A 15012-nucleotide genomic window follows, 5' to 3' on the forward strand; every position below is an offset into this window, starting at 1 on the left:
CCCTCACCGCTGATTGGGCAGGGACCGGAGCGATTCAGCAGGCGGGGGAGCAGCCGAGACTGACAGTAGTGAGATAAACACAGCCGCATAGCGCGGCTGTGATTTATGGGGTCTGACACCGCGCAGGGGGGTCTTTGGAGGAAACGAACTAGCAACAGAGGCTGGGCTCTATAGACAGACCCAGCTTCTGTATATGGATTGCGATGGAAGAACCCCGCCTCGGGTTCTCTTTAAGGACATTATAGTCTGTCACCAAACTGTTGTCTTTACACCATGTTCTGGCTTAAATAGTATGTGAGAAAACCCAGCTAGTTCAAAATAAAAATTAACTATTTAATACCATAGTATAAGAAAGCTAATGTTTTGTGTTACTTTGTTAATTTTAAAGCATTCTTAATGTTGAACTAAATATCTTGAGGGCATCCTGTATTAAAGTGGACCTGAACTCTTGCACAGGTCATCCTGTGCCCCATATGCAATTAACTTTTTCTCCTGAGTTATCTCCTAGGAGATAATTTTCATATTCTCTTTGAAATAGCTTTTAAGCAATTTACAATTGAAAAAGTACCCAAACGTTGGGCAAAAAGTACTATCAAAATTATTTTGCATATTTTCTTGCTTGCTGGTGGCTTAAAAGGCTTTTTATGACAAGGTGTGACTATATTACCTAGGAAGAAGCTCAAGAGAAAAAGTGAATTTAGAAAGTTTAGCCTGTCTAATTCCCCCTAACCTGTGACTAAGCACAAGTTGTAATTTGACCCCTCAGCTTTGTCAACTGGCTGCCACGGCAGAGAGCTAACTAGTAAATACAGGATGTTAACAATATGTCTGCTTCCATGAAAGCAGGAAGTAGACACAGTGCAGATTTATTGCAGGATTTGTATCAGCTGTAACAAAGAAATATTTTTTTTAACCTCCTTAGTGGTATGCCCGACACTGTGTCAGGCATACCGCTTCCTGGCCCCAGGAGTCCTCCACGCAGAATAAATTAGATCCCATGACTGAAAACCCTTTAGCTAGCACTAGGCTAGCTAGTACAAGTGCCAGGAACCCCCCAATCCCCTCCGATCCCCCCGTTAATACATTACCCCCCCTGGATCCAGCGATCGTGCAGCCTCCCTGGATCCAGGCTGGGTAATTTATAAACAGGGGAGTGGCGGGGATCGGGGGGTGCCGGGCATTTGTACTAGCTAGCCTAGTGATAGCTATAGGGTTTTCAGGCATCGGATCTCTAGGGGGTCTGGGGGGCACAAACTGGCAAAACCTGAGTGGCGTAACGCTCAGGAGGTTAAAGGTTATTATGCTGTTGCATATCTTTTAGAGCAGAAAGAAACTTCTGCGTTCAGGTCCGTTTTAATGCAACACAATCATGGAAAAATTAAGTAGAGCCATAGATTTTCGTTACTTTCATCATACTTCAGCATAGGAATAGGTGGGCTTCATATTAGCAACGCTAATAGATTAAGATCTGATGTAAGAAATACACCATTTATATTTTACAATCCATTTTGGAATTAAAATAATCACAAATTCAAATTCTGCATGTAGAAAAAGAAAGTACACCTTTTCTCTACAAATCAGTGCCACAAATACCTACCATACTTTTCGCACCATAAGATGCCCTTTTCCTCCCCAAATGAACACACACTTTTAGAGGAGAAAAAGTGCATCTTATGGTGCAAAAAGTATGGTAGGTATTTGTGGTACTGATTTGTGTATAAAAGGTGTGAGAGTAGGGGGGGTAGTATCTGTGCATTTTATGGAGCGGATATTACATCACAGTAGGGCTGGCATTAGGTCTCTCTCAAAGCTGCCCCACTCCCCCCCCCTTTCCCCCAAGATCTGGAGTGTCACACCAGGACTGGCACCAGGGATTACACTGACTACTCCGACCAGACAGGTGAGTGGTGACTATGCTCCATTTGCTGCAAGTACACTACAGTGTCACTGGGAGAGCACCATTAGCTTTGTTGGGGGTGAGGGGAACCCTGGTTTCATCCCTGCTTTGGGGTAGGAGGGATCTGGCTCCAAAGCTTGCAAGGGGAGACCTGCCGTCAACCGTGATGTACTGCTCCAGAGACTGGGGTGGGGGAGACAGCTTGGGGAGAGCCTCAAATTTCCTTGATCTGGAAAACATCAGAACCCCAGCAAAACACATACGCTGCTATCTGAATATGTTCCTATATTTATTGTAGAATAATGTCTGCTGAAACAGAACCTAGAGGGGTTTTTTAAACACTACAGGACAATTACTTGACTCAAATGGTAACTGAACCAACTAGGGGGAATGCGTTACTGGATCTGATCATTTCTAATAGACCAGATAATGTATCAAATGTGCAGGTTCAAGAACATTTGGGAAATAGCGATCACAACATGATAACGTTTGATCTGGTGACTGATAGGCCACGGGGCAGCGGGACCACTAAAACTATGAACTTTAGAAAAGCAAAGTTCACTCAAATTAGGCAGGCACTAAGTTTGGTGAACTGGGATAATGTAGTACAAGGGGAAGACACTGAAGGGAAATGGCAAGCTTTTAAACTTATACTCAATCAATACTGTAGTATGTATATCCCATATGGAAACAAAATGTCTAGGAATAAAAAAAGGCCTCTATGGATGAATAGAAAGGTTAAAGATAAAATGAAGAGGAAAAAGAATGCCTATAAGGTCTTAAAACAGGAGGGGACAGAGGCTGCACTAAGCAATTATAAGGAGTGCAATAAAAATTGTAAAAAAGAAATTAGGCAGGCAAAGATTGAAGCTGAAAAACAAATCACTAAGGATATCAAATCTAACCCAAAAAAGTTTTACAAGTACATTAACTCTAAAAAAAGAAAGGTTGACTGTATAGGACTCCTAAAGGATGAGGATGGGAACTCAATGGTGGATGACCAAGGTAAGGCAGAGTTATTAAATGCTTTCTTTGCTTCTGTCTTCACAAAAGAAACAGCACTGTTGCAAACTACAGAGGCGGAAGAGTCTCAATCTTCTAACTGTAATATTAAATACTTAACGCAGGAAGAAGTGAAGGCAAGACTAAATAAATTAAAAATAGACAAGGCACCTGGCCCGGATGGCATGCATCCTCGGGTCCTAAGGGAATTAAGTTCAGTTATAGATAAACCCCTTTATCTTATCTTTTGTGACTCTCTTGCAACTGGCAGAGTCCCAGTGGATTGGCGTACAGCCCACGTTTTCCCATTATTTAAGAAGGGCAAAAAATCTGATCCAGGAAATTATAGACCTGTAAGTTTAACATCAGTTGTATGCAAACTATTTGAGGGGTTACTAAGAGATACTATACATGACTTCATAGTAGAAAATAATCTTATTTCTCAGCATCAACATGGGTTTACTAAAGACAGGTCCTGTTTGACTAACATGCTCAGCTTTTATGAGGTAGTGAATGCTAATATGGATATTGGGAATGCTGTAGATGTGATATACTTGGACTTTGCAAAGGCCTTCGACACTGTTCCCCACAAAAGTCTGGTGCAAAAGTTGAGGATGCAAGGACTGGGGAAGAGTCTGTGTTCATGGATAGGGAACTGGCTAATGGACAGAAAACAAAGAGTTGTGGTCAATGGATCATACTCAAAATGGGAGACTGTTAGCAGTGGGGTCCCACAGGGGTCTGTTCTGGGTCCAGTGCTCTTCAATTATTTATTAATGACCTAGTAGATGCAGTAGTGAGCAATGTTGCTATTTTTGCAGATGATACAAAATTGTGCAGAATCATTAACTCTCAGGAAGATAGTGTCATATTGCAACAGGATCTGGATAGGATGGCTATATGGGCACATACATGGCAGATGAAATTCAATGTTGACAAATGTAAGGTCATGCATTTTGGACGTACTAATGGTCTAGCACCATACAAAATAAATGGGATACAGTTGGGGACATCAAACTTGGAGAAGGACTTAGGAGTACTCATTGACAACAAGTTAAATAATCGTACTCAATGCCAAGCAGCTGCAGCTAAAGCTAACAAAATTTTGGGATGCATTAAAAGGGAAATAAAAACTCGAGATGCTAGCATAATATTGCCCCTGTTTAACTCTCTAGTAAGGCCACATCTGGAATATGGAATTCAGTTCTGTTCACCACATTACAAAAAAGATATTGCAGTTTTAGAGCAGGTGCAGAGACGAGCAACAAAATTGATGCGTGGGATGGAAGGTCTCACTTATCGAGAAAGGTTAGATAAACTGGGTTTATTTAGTCTAGAGAAAAGACGCCTTAGAGGGGATCTAATTAACATGTATAAATACATCAGAGGGCAATATAATACCTTGGCGGATGAGCTTTTTGTCCCTAGGCCTTCTCAAAGGACTAGAGGACATGATCTGCGCATGGAGGAAAAACGTTTTAGCCATTTATTTAGGAAAGGGTTCTTTACAGTAAGAGTGATTAAGATGTGGAATGCATTGCCACAGGAAGTCGTTATGGCAAACTCTATACCTGCATTTAAAGGGGGCTTAGATGCTTTCCTTGCGTTGAAAGACATCCATGGCTACAATTACTAGGTAATGCCTAATGATGTTGATCCAGGGATTTTATCTGATTGCCATCTGGAGTCGGGAAGGAATTTTTCCCTTTAGGGGCTAATTGGACCATGCCTTGTAAGGGTTTTTTCGCCTTCCTCTGGATCAACAGGGATATGTGAGGGAGCAGGCTGGTGTTGTACTTTATACTGGTTGAACTCGATGGACGTATGTCTTTTTTCAACCAAAATAACTATGTAACTATGTAACATTTTTGCAACCCTATATAGTATTATGGCTATGAGCACCATTATTGTAAGACTGACAGAGGAAACAAAAAGACTGCTAATAAATTATTAGGGGTCCTATCCAATTCACTTTTTCCAAGTTTTCTCCTTGGTAATATTTTCACATAGTATTAATAAAATGTGTTTAAGCCACTAGCAAGTAAGAAAATACTCAAAATAATTTGACAGTTCTTTATAATAACTTTACAATGATTTCACCTACTTTTTGGCACTTTTTCAATTGTAAAAAGTAAAAAAAATATTTTAAACAAAAGATAAAATTATCTCTCAGGAAAAATGTAGGAGAAAAAGTGATTTGGATCAGACCATACAAGGTAAAAGTACTGGTGGAGCACCCAAAAATAACTAATAAGTCTCTGAAAATTAAATTTAGAATTCAGTGCAGAAAGCATTACACAATTACAACAAATATCCTTAAAAACATATTGTACATTTAAGTTAATACAAAGTAAAAAAAATGGAAAAAAATGAAATAGACATAAAATGCAGAAATAGTACAATGAAACTCAAAGATATCACTAACCTTACAATAAAATATGACACTCCAAAGTCTGGAAGGGACTGCCAGGCCTGAATAAAACGTAGTTTTGCATCTACTAGCGAAATTTGAGCAATATTCTGATAGGCCTCCAGAATACGAGGGGATAACTGAAGTAAAAAAACCAAAACATAATTTAGATAACCATTTTACATAAAGAATTGATAAGCTAAAAGCAACCTAAAGCTGGCCACAAACTGGTCGATGTGGCCAAAAGATAGACCCCTCTCTGATAATAATATCAGAGAGGTATCTATCTGATTGAATCACTCCACATACTGCACATACATTTTTTTATAGATTTCAGCATGAAATCTATAAAAACAATCTATCGAACCGCAGTATTGCACTGTTCAATGTAGTGCAGCACTATGGACCTTCGATCTGGCACCATCAATCAACCAATATCTCCCATCCAGTACAATCACTCCGTTCTTGAATCTTGGCCAAAATGTATCAAATAATCCATCAGCTTGGCATGTTAAAGCATCGATTCCTAGCAGATGTAATCAAATAATGGTAGGCACAATATAATAACATTTACTCGGCACTCAGCTATGTGGGGAAGGAGGCTTGCATCTGCACTTCAGTCTGTATATATACGTCACCCTGCCAACTCTGCGGCAAGTTACATCAGCAGAAAGATGTGCATCTGGTTATACAGTGAAACACATAAACTGATCCTAGTACATAAAGATAGTCCAGGCACAGTCTCTTTGACTGCTTTATTGCTCCATTAAGCCATGCTCATGTTACAAACAGATACATGTTCAACATATGCATACATTTTAAACCTGATTCTGAAGATTGTGGTGGGGTGGGATTTGGGTGACCAGGGGCTGATTGGACGTGCCGTCCAATCATCCCCTGGTCACCCGAATCCCACCGACCCCACCACAACTTTCAGCCTCAGGTTTAAAATGTATGCATATGTTGAACATGTATCTGTTTGCAACATGAGCATGGCTTAATGGAGCAATAAAGCAGTCAAAGAGCTTGTGCCTGGACTGTCTTTATGTACTATAAGGGCCTGTTTCCACTACACGCAGATTGGATGCAGAGTGGATGCAGAAAAACTGACTCCAATGAATGCCTATGGGTCTGTTTCCACTAAACGCAATTTTTCTGATGCAAATGTTCCCATTGGCATTCATTGGGCAATGGAAGAGTTTCCACTGCGTGCATGTTGTGCGAGCGGTGCGGAGCGATCCGAGAATCTGCAGCATACTGCAGATTCTCACACGGCCACATCCGCCCGCAGCCACGTCCCATCTCCTCCAATACAGTTCTGCATCGGGAGATGCGGAAGTGATGCGGCCGGCAGCGGAAGTGATGCGATGCGGCTAGGTAGCTGCATTCGCATCACTTAGTCGTGGAAACGGGCCCTAATTAAATAATAGAATTGGCTGAATATTGACAGTAAAAATTGACAAGTGCATGAACACCTTAACAATTTCACTAAGCTCAGTATGTCACAATTTTCCTTACCTGCTTGAGTTTGAGCTTTTTTTGGTAACGTGGGGACACCAAAGCTAGCATATTAATGGGCTCAGCTGCAGTGTTTTCATTTGCTTTCTGGAGCTCAAGGAAGGATAGAATGCTTTGCACCTCTTTATCATAAGAAGAATCACCCATAGTACGCCCTTTAGCCGCCAAGCGACATCCAGCCATCCACTTGGCATACTGCTGTTCCTAAAATAGTTTGATAAATAGTTTAAAAAATAGTGGGGCTTATAGCACATACACTGAAATAGGCACTTTAGCAGCTAATGCAAATAAGTTCCTTTGAGTTTTTAAAGTTCATTTTGTCTTATAGTTTTAGGATTTGCTCATGATTCACATGATGATTAAAGTGGAACTTAATGGAATGTAATAATGATTAAAATTGCTTACAGTATACAGGGTGGGCCATTTATATGGATACACCTTATCTATAGATACACCCCATATACCACACCATACCATCAATTTTTTTTGTTCCAACATTCTTGGAGGGAACTATTCAATGTGGATTGGTGTCAGACCAATAGCGGTGGTTTTGTTTGTTAACTTTACCACTCAAATAAAATGGTGTAACCATATAAATGGCCATATTAAGGTGCATTCATATAAATGGCCCACCCTGTATTTTACAATATTAATTTATATAAAATGGTTTAGTTAATGTTTGCCCATTGTAAAATCTTTCCTCACTCTGATTTATATCTTTAAATGTATCTCAGACGGTGACATCTATATTGCTGGCAAAAAGCATCACTACAGAACGTTTGTTTGCTGTTGTTTTGAAATGAGCACTCTGGTTTTCCAGAGTGTGATGGGATTAGAAGGCTGCGTAACTAAATAGCTTAGGCAAACATCACCAAGAGGGCAAAGGTATACACCAATATATAGCATTACATACATAACCAAAGAGTTTCTGATGCTGAAACCAGGATAATTAAATGGACCGTGTGTTCTAAAATGACAATGTACAAACAATGTCTAAGTAGCAGTGTAAAAGTAATTTTCCTACTTTGTATGTTAAATATTAGAGGCAAAAGCTGTAATTCACTGTGTGTGGATTTTAGTTTCGGTTGGAATGTCTCATTTGCATAGGTGATTCTTTGCAGTCTGACATGCTAAGAACAGTAATGAGAAAAATAGAGGCGCCAATAGAGTAAAATATGATTCCAATTAAAACCAATTAAAATGTGGGTGGCAATGGTGGACTTGCCTACCCTACAATAAGCAAAAGACCACTTTGTATGGTTAACAATATAAATTTAATCAATTTAGTACTCCAAATAAACAATCAGTTTGCAACGCGTTTCACGGGACACAAGCCCGCTTCCTCAGACAAAGCACATACAGGCAGGAGCAACCAAGTAGTAGTCTGTACTGGCGTGGCACCTCTGTGATACAAGTGGTTGCCTGACCCGGCAACCCATACTTGTGAGTATAATTTTACCATTTATTTCTTTTACGTCTATCAAGCCAACAATAATACACTATTGGGGGCTCTCGATTTTTCCCTTTTTTCTCTCTTTACATGCTAAGAACAGTGTAATATTGAAGCAGAGTTATATGCATTGCCTCTGGTGTCAGGTTTTTACACACTATTACAAATACTGTGCAAATTTGGACAGAGGCGCCAGGCAGGTTAAAATGATCTAAAAACATCTAAAAAGGAGGAGTACAGGTGGACTTACCTCCTGAAATGATGGACAATCGAGATTGTTCAATTCGCAAATACCAATTTATTTTGGCACTCCGCAACGCGTTTCACAGGTATAACCCGCTTCATCAGGCAAGGAGTGCAAGCTCAAAAAGGTCCAATAGTGGCAATGCGCCTCTGAGGCGCATTGCCACTATTGGACCTTTTCGAGCTTGCACTCCTTGCCTGATGAAGCGGGTTATACCTGCGAAACGCGTTGCGGAGTGCCAAAATAAATTGGTATTTGCGATTTGAACAATCTCGATTGTCCATCATTTCAGGAGGTAAGTCCACCTGTACTCCTCCTTTTTAGATGTTTTTAGATCATTTTAACCTGCCTGGCGCCTCTGTCCAAATTTGCACAGTATATAGTCCACCTTGGGTGGAGGGGACTGTCCCCTTCTTTCTATCTACAGAGAGCGACTTCTTAAACCTGAGTGGGGTCAGGTTCTAATACTCCCCACCTGCATTTCAAGTGGTTGCCTATGTGGTAACCCGTGTTTGTGAGTATATCCACATCTGTTAATTATTTCGCCAACAATTGTTAGACTTACTGCACTATATTGGGCTCTCGGTTTTTCTTTTTGTTTCAAGTACACTATTACAAATGTTTATGTTGCACATAAGATACATTTCCTCTGCTTTCTGCAGGCAGCTCATGTGTGAACAAGGATATATAGTAGAAAATATTTTTGAAGAAACAAAAAAGTTTCAAGATGATCTTAAATTTTAATGTATCAAAAAGTTATTTTATAAAAACAGAATTCACAAATCTTCAAATGGATTCATCTTTGTAAACAACATCCCATGATTAGATACAGAAAACATATGATGAAGTATACAATTGTTTAGAAAGGCGACAACGTCAAGTTGTTTCGGAAAAAAACTTCTTCAGGCCTTCACAAACAATTGAAATAATCTAAAATATAATATATAGAAAATACAACATTAAAAACACCAATTAACAACAAAGCAAAAAAACACTACACCAAATGCATAAGATGGCGCACCATTAAGTATATTTTTTTAGTCTCCCAGTTTTCCCAATTTCTGCAGACAGCTCATTCAAAGGGCAAAGCGAGGGAACCTCCCCAAACACCCCCCCCCCCCCCCCCTCATGATGTAGTCCGTCAGATTTTAGTGTCATTGAGGTATGAAAGGAATTTGATAACAGTAATTTAAATATATATGTAATATAGTTAAACACAAAATATAATATATATTTTGATGATGATGATGATGATTATGATGATATGAATGTCACGTGGGTTCCCAATAGAGGAGATGAACGGGGGGGACAGTTCAGAGGAGGAGTCAGAGAGGAGTAGGAGGAGATAAATTGCTGAAAGAAGCAGGGGGAGCTCGTCGTCAGAAACAGCTCATCGCAGTGTCTGGCGCCATGTATCGCCACATATGGACAGCGAGCCAACATGCTCTTCAACGTCAGCTGATGACGCCACCATTGTGCCATCACCCCAGGGCTCAGTGGTGTGGACATTTTTTTGTGTGTCTGCCTCAGATCAGAGCAATGCCATCTGTACTCTCTGCCACCAAAAATTGAGCCGTGGAAAGGCTAACACCCGCGTAGGGACAACTGCCATATAAAGGCACATGACGAGAAAGCACAAACTGCAATGGGAAGACCACCTGAGGAAAAACAGCACACAAAAGCAAAGCCACCCTCCTTCTCCTCTTCCTCCTTCAGGTGCATTCTCTTCAGCCACTTTCACCCTTGCACCTTCACAGCCACCCTCCTCCACTCCGCCTCTCACCTTGAGCGGTTCCTGCTCCTCTGCCCACAGCAGCAGCCAGGTGTCCGTGAGGGAAATCTTTGAGTGGAAGAAGCCAATGTCTGCCAGTCACCCCGGGTCTGACAGCTGGCTTGGCGGATCTGTTAGCTCGCCAACTGTTACCATACCAGCTGGTGGACTCTGAGGACTTCCGAAAATTTGTGGCAACTGGGACACCGCAGTGGAAGATACCAGGCCGCAATTATTTCTCACAAAAGGCGATACCCAACCCGTACCATAAAGTTGAAAGGCAAATGGTTTCATCTCTGGCACACAGTGTTGGGTCAAGGATCCATCTAACCACAGATGCCTGGTCTGCAAAGCACGGTCAGGGCAGGTACATTACTTACACAGCCCATTGGGTCAACCTGGTTACCACTGGCAAGCAGGGAGTACGTGGCTGTGCAGCGGACCTAGTTGTGACACCTACACAGCTTGCAGGCAGGCCACCTGCCACCACCAGGACTGCTGCCACCTCTCCTTCTCCTCCTATTGCTCCTGCTACATCCTCTTCGCTGTTGTCCTCCTCCTCCTTGGCTGAGGGGCAGGGCTACTCTACTGGTGCTGCGATCACCTCTCCAGCTACACAGCCCCAGCTCCCCAGGGTCTATGCTGCATGCCAGGTACGACGGTGTCACGCCATCTTAGACATGTCTTGCCTCTAAGTGGAGAGTCGCACTGGAGCAGGTCTCCTGGCTGCTCTTAACAAACAGGTGTATCAGTGGCTGACCCCGCACCAACTGGAGATCGGCAACGTGGTGTGTGTCAACGGCAGCAATCTCATTTCGGCTTTGAATTTCGGGAAGTTGACACATGTACCCTGCATGGCACATGTGCTGAATCTAAAAATTTAGAGATTTGTGTGTAAGTACCCAGGCTTACAGGACGTCCTGAAGCAGTCCAGGAAGGTGTGTGGGCATTTCAGGTGGTCTTACACGGCCTTGGCCAATATTCAGTAAAGAAATAACTTGGCGCTTGATTTGCAATAGCCCGACTTGCTATAATTCAAAGCTCCTGATGTTTAACCACCTGCTACAACAGGAGAAAGCCGTGAACCAGTATCTCTACAACTACAGTAAAAGGACATGCTCTGGGAGATGGGGTTGTTCTGGCCGAAGTACTGGACACTCATGCGAAATGCCTGCAGGCTCATGCGGCCGTTTGAGGAGGTGACAAACATGGTGAGTCGCAGCGAAGGCGCCATCAGTGACTTGATCCCATACGCTTTCTTCCTGGAGCATGCCATGCGTAGAGTGGTGGATCAAGCTGTGGAGAAGCGTAAACAGGAACAGGAGGAAGAGTTGTGAGATCAATTACCAGCAGAACCAGATGTTTCCTCAACACCGGCGGCAGCACAGAGGAGGAGGTTTTTTTTTTTTTTTTAAGAGGAGGCAGAACAACAACCATAGCAGGCATCGCAGGGGGCTTGTGCTGCTCAACGTTCCCGAGGTATTGTTCGTGGCTGGGGGGAGGAGAACTTACTTGACATCACTTAGGAAGAGCAAGAGGAGATGGATAGTACGTCTGCATCCAACTTTGTGCAGATGGCGTCTTTCATGCTGTCCAGCCTGTTGAGGGACCCCCATATAAAAAAAACTCAAGGGGAATGACCTGAACTGGGTGGCAACGCTACTAGACCCTCGGTATAAGCACAAAGTGGCGGAGATGTTACCAACTCACCAGAAGGCAGAAAGGATGCAGCACTTGCACTAGCTGGCAACTATGCTTTACAGTGCATTTAAGGGAAATGTCACAGCACAACGGAATAAAGGTGCCACTGCCAGTAATCCTTCTCCCATGTCCACGCAGGCAAGGACTCCAGCGATCTCATGGTGATGTCGGACATGCGGACATTCTTTAATCCAACACCTCGCCTTAGCCCTTCCAGATCCACCCTCCACCAACACCTCGACCGGCAGGTAGCCGACCACCTGGCCTTAACTGTGGATGTAGACAACAGCGATGAACCCCTGGACTACTGGGTGCACATGCTTCACCTGTGGCCAGAGCTGTCACAATTTGCTATCCAAATTCTGTCTTGCCCTGCCTCAAGCGTCCTGTCAGAAAGGACCTACAGTGCAGCTTGAGGCATTGTCACTGAAAAGAGAAGTCGCCTAGGTCAAAAAAGTGTTCAGTACCTCACCTTTATCAAAATGAATCTAGGCATGGATCTGCCCGCCCGAAGACTAAGTCAGTCCCCGCACACAGCATCTCTGCCTGCACGCCGTGTGACTGCCTGCACCAAGACTATGTCAGTCCCCAGTCCCCACACAGCATCTCTGCCTGCAGGCCGCTTGACTGCCTTCTCCGCCACCACCAACAGGGTCCAGGACTCCAGGCGCATTCCTGAATTTTTAAGGCTGCTTCTAGCAAAGGCCGCTAACAAAACCAATAGCAATTTTTTTCTGGTGTGTGTACATGCCTGCCTAATTTTTCTGGCTGCAGCTGCACTAACAAAACAAAAGGCATGTACATGTGTCAATTCCTCTTCATGATCGTTACCTTGCCGTGGTGAAGGGGCTTGCGTACCACAATGAAGCAATGACCGCCATCTATATGAGTGTATCGGGGGGGCACACCCAAGATAATAAGGTCGTTGCTTCATTGTGGACAGACCAAATTCGATCAGCTGGACAGTCACTGTTGTTCTATCATTGAGCTACCTCAGCCTGGCGACCATATGGGCTTGAAAACCGCTATCGCCTGCACTCTCGCCATGGTGCGCACCAGTCCAGCACGGTCGTCACTACACAAACAGCTGTGTGCGGTGCGTTACACAGTGAGTTTGGTGTGTCAGTGTGAAGCAGTACACTAATTACACTACCTGATTGATGTATACACATGCACGATGTTTTAAAGCACTTTAGGCCGCAATTTAGCATGCAATGTGATTTCTGCCCTTAAAACGCTGCTGTGTGTCAAATCTTGATTTTTTTCCCCCGGACTTTTGGCATGTATCCCACTCCGCCATGCCCCCCTCCAGGTGTTAGACAACCCCTTGAAACATCTTTTCCATCAATTTTGTGGCCAGCATAAATGTTTGTAGTTTTCAAAGTTCGCCTTCCCATTGAAGTCTATTGCGGTTCGCGAAGTTCGCGTGAACCCGAACATTTGCGGAAGTTCGCGTTCGAGGTTCGCGAACCTAAAATCGGAGGTTCGAGCCATCTCTACTGTTAAAATGTAATATCACCCACTTGAGCCATAGGGAAACATGGACATTACCTTGCACATTCAGTTGTAACTGACAGCAGCTGATATATTTCAGTTCTGACAAAATCTTGTCAGAACTGGAAGGGATCACTGGAAGAAGAAAATGGTGAGCTTCTGAGAGGAACTCTCTACCTATGCCCTGTGCTACATGGAATCAATGTATTTATTGATCTATATAGTATTTTATCGAGACTTACATTTTCACATCTTAAGTAAACTTCATTCATTCCTTCTGGGGATGGAACCAGGAGTTTAATGCAGAACTTTTGAGAAGCAACATTGACTTCTGGAGTAACTTCACATCCTAGGTGGAGTACAAAGTAAAAAAGTAAAAAAAAAGCATGAAGGCACTGATTAAATAATTATTTCCAACTGAATGGAATTTTAAATGAATAATTCGCAAAGTTAAGACATTTGTCAAAGCAATCACAATAAATAAAAGGACTAATTTAACCTACTTTCCATTTTTTCCTGTTGTCAGTCTAGAAATAAAGGTGCCCATACATTTACTGTAGCATGATGGGTAGCTTCGACCAAGAGACAAATCTCTCTCGGATCAAATCTAATTAGAGAGAGATCTGTCGGCTGCCCATACACTACAGGCCGATTCCTAATTGCTTTCAGCATGAAATCTCTCAGTAATCGGCCAAGTTTGCCACATCCGCCGCCTTGCTGCTGCTCCCCAGTGTATAAATACACCCGTTGTGTGTGCATTTATACATGACCTGTCCTGTGTTGCCCACCACACGTTGCCCATGTGTTTTCAGGACCCCCCTCCTCTTCCATTAGCAAAACTGCTGACATTGTTAATACCACCAGTCATTGCACTTGTTCACTGTACATGTGTGTAACAGGTGCACATTTGTAATACCTACCACTTCATATACCTACCTGTTGTTCAGTGCACCCACCTACCTACGTGAGCGCATGCAGTGTGCTATTTAATACCACCAGTCACTGCATACCTGTTCACTGCACCTGTGTGACCGTACATTGTATTAGCCAAGACAGTGCACACCTTTCACTTCATCCCCCCCAATATGGACAAAACAAGAGGCAGAGCCAGAGGCAGGCCACCTGGCAGGTCTGTTCGAGATCGCGCTGTTGTGATTTTGTGCGGCCCTCGACCAAAATACAGTGTTCAGAAGAATGCACGTGCCATCAACCCCCAATATTGTCAGGACGTAGTTGACTATTTAACACAGAAAACCTCATCTTCCTCAGCTTCCACACGGAAGCGTGACATATCTTCCTCCTCCTGCTCTGATTCTGGCACCCCACTTAACACTCCATTGGCAGCCATCACCAAAGTGCCATCATCCCAGGGCTCAGCGGTGTGGAATTTTATTTGAGTGTCTGCCTCACATGAGAGCAATGCCATCTGTACTCTCTGCCACCGAAAATTGAGCCGTGGAAAGACCAAGACCCGTGTAGGGACAACTACCTTACGAAGGCACATGATTACAAAGCACAAACTTCA

The 15012-nt window shown here is 43.0% G+C and overlaps 1 protein-coding gene across 2 annotated transcripts in view; it reads right to left on the minus strand.

Annotated features, from left to right (window-relative positions):
- Window positions 1-15012, minus strand: part of FERMT3 (FERM domain containing kindlin 3) — a 333595-nt gene that overhangs the window by 29756 nt on the left and 288827 nt on the right. For both annotated transcript variants that reach the window (XM_068261020.1, XM_068261019.1), the window contains exons 11-13: window positions 13730-13836; window positions 6828-7031; window positions 5325-5449 (exon numbers count right to left, since the gene is read on the minus strand). In XM_068261020.1, coding sequence (XP_068117121.1) covers window positions 5325-5449; window positions 6828-7031; window positions 13730-13836 — 436 coding nt within the window. The remainder of the gene's footprint in view (window positions 1-5324; window positions 5450-6827; window positions 7032-13729; window positions 13837-15012) is intronic.

The sequence above is a fragment of the Hyperolius riggenbachi genome, chromosome 11, assembly GCF_040937935.1.
Source record: "Hyperolius riggenbachi isolate aHypRig1 chromosome 11, aHypRig1.pri, whole genome shotgun sequence".
NCBI lineage: Eukaryota > Metazoa > Chordata > Amphibia > Anura > Hyperoliidae > Hyperolius > Hyperolius riggenbachi.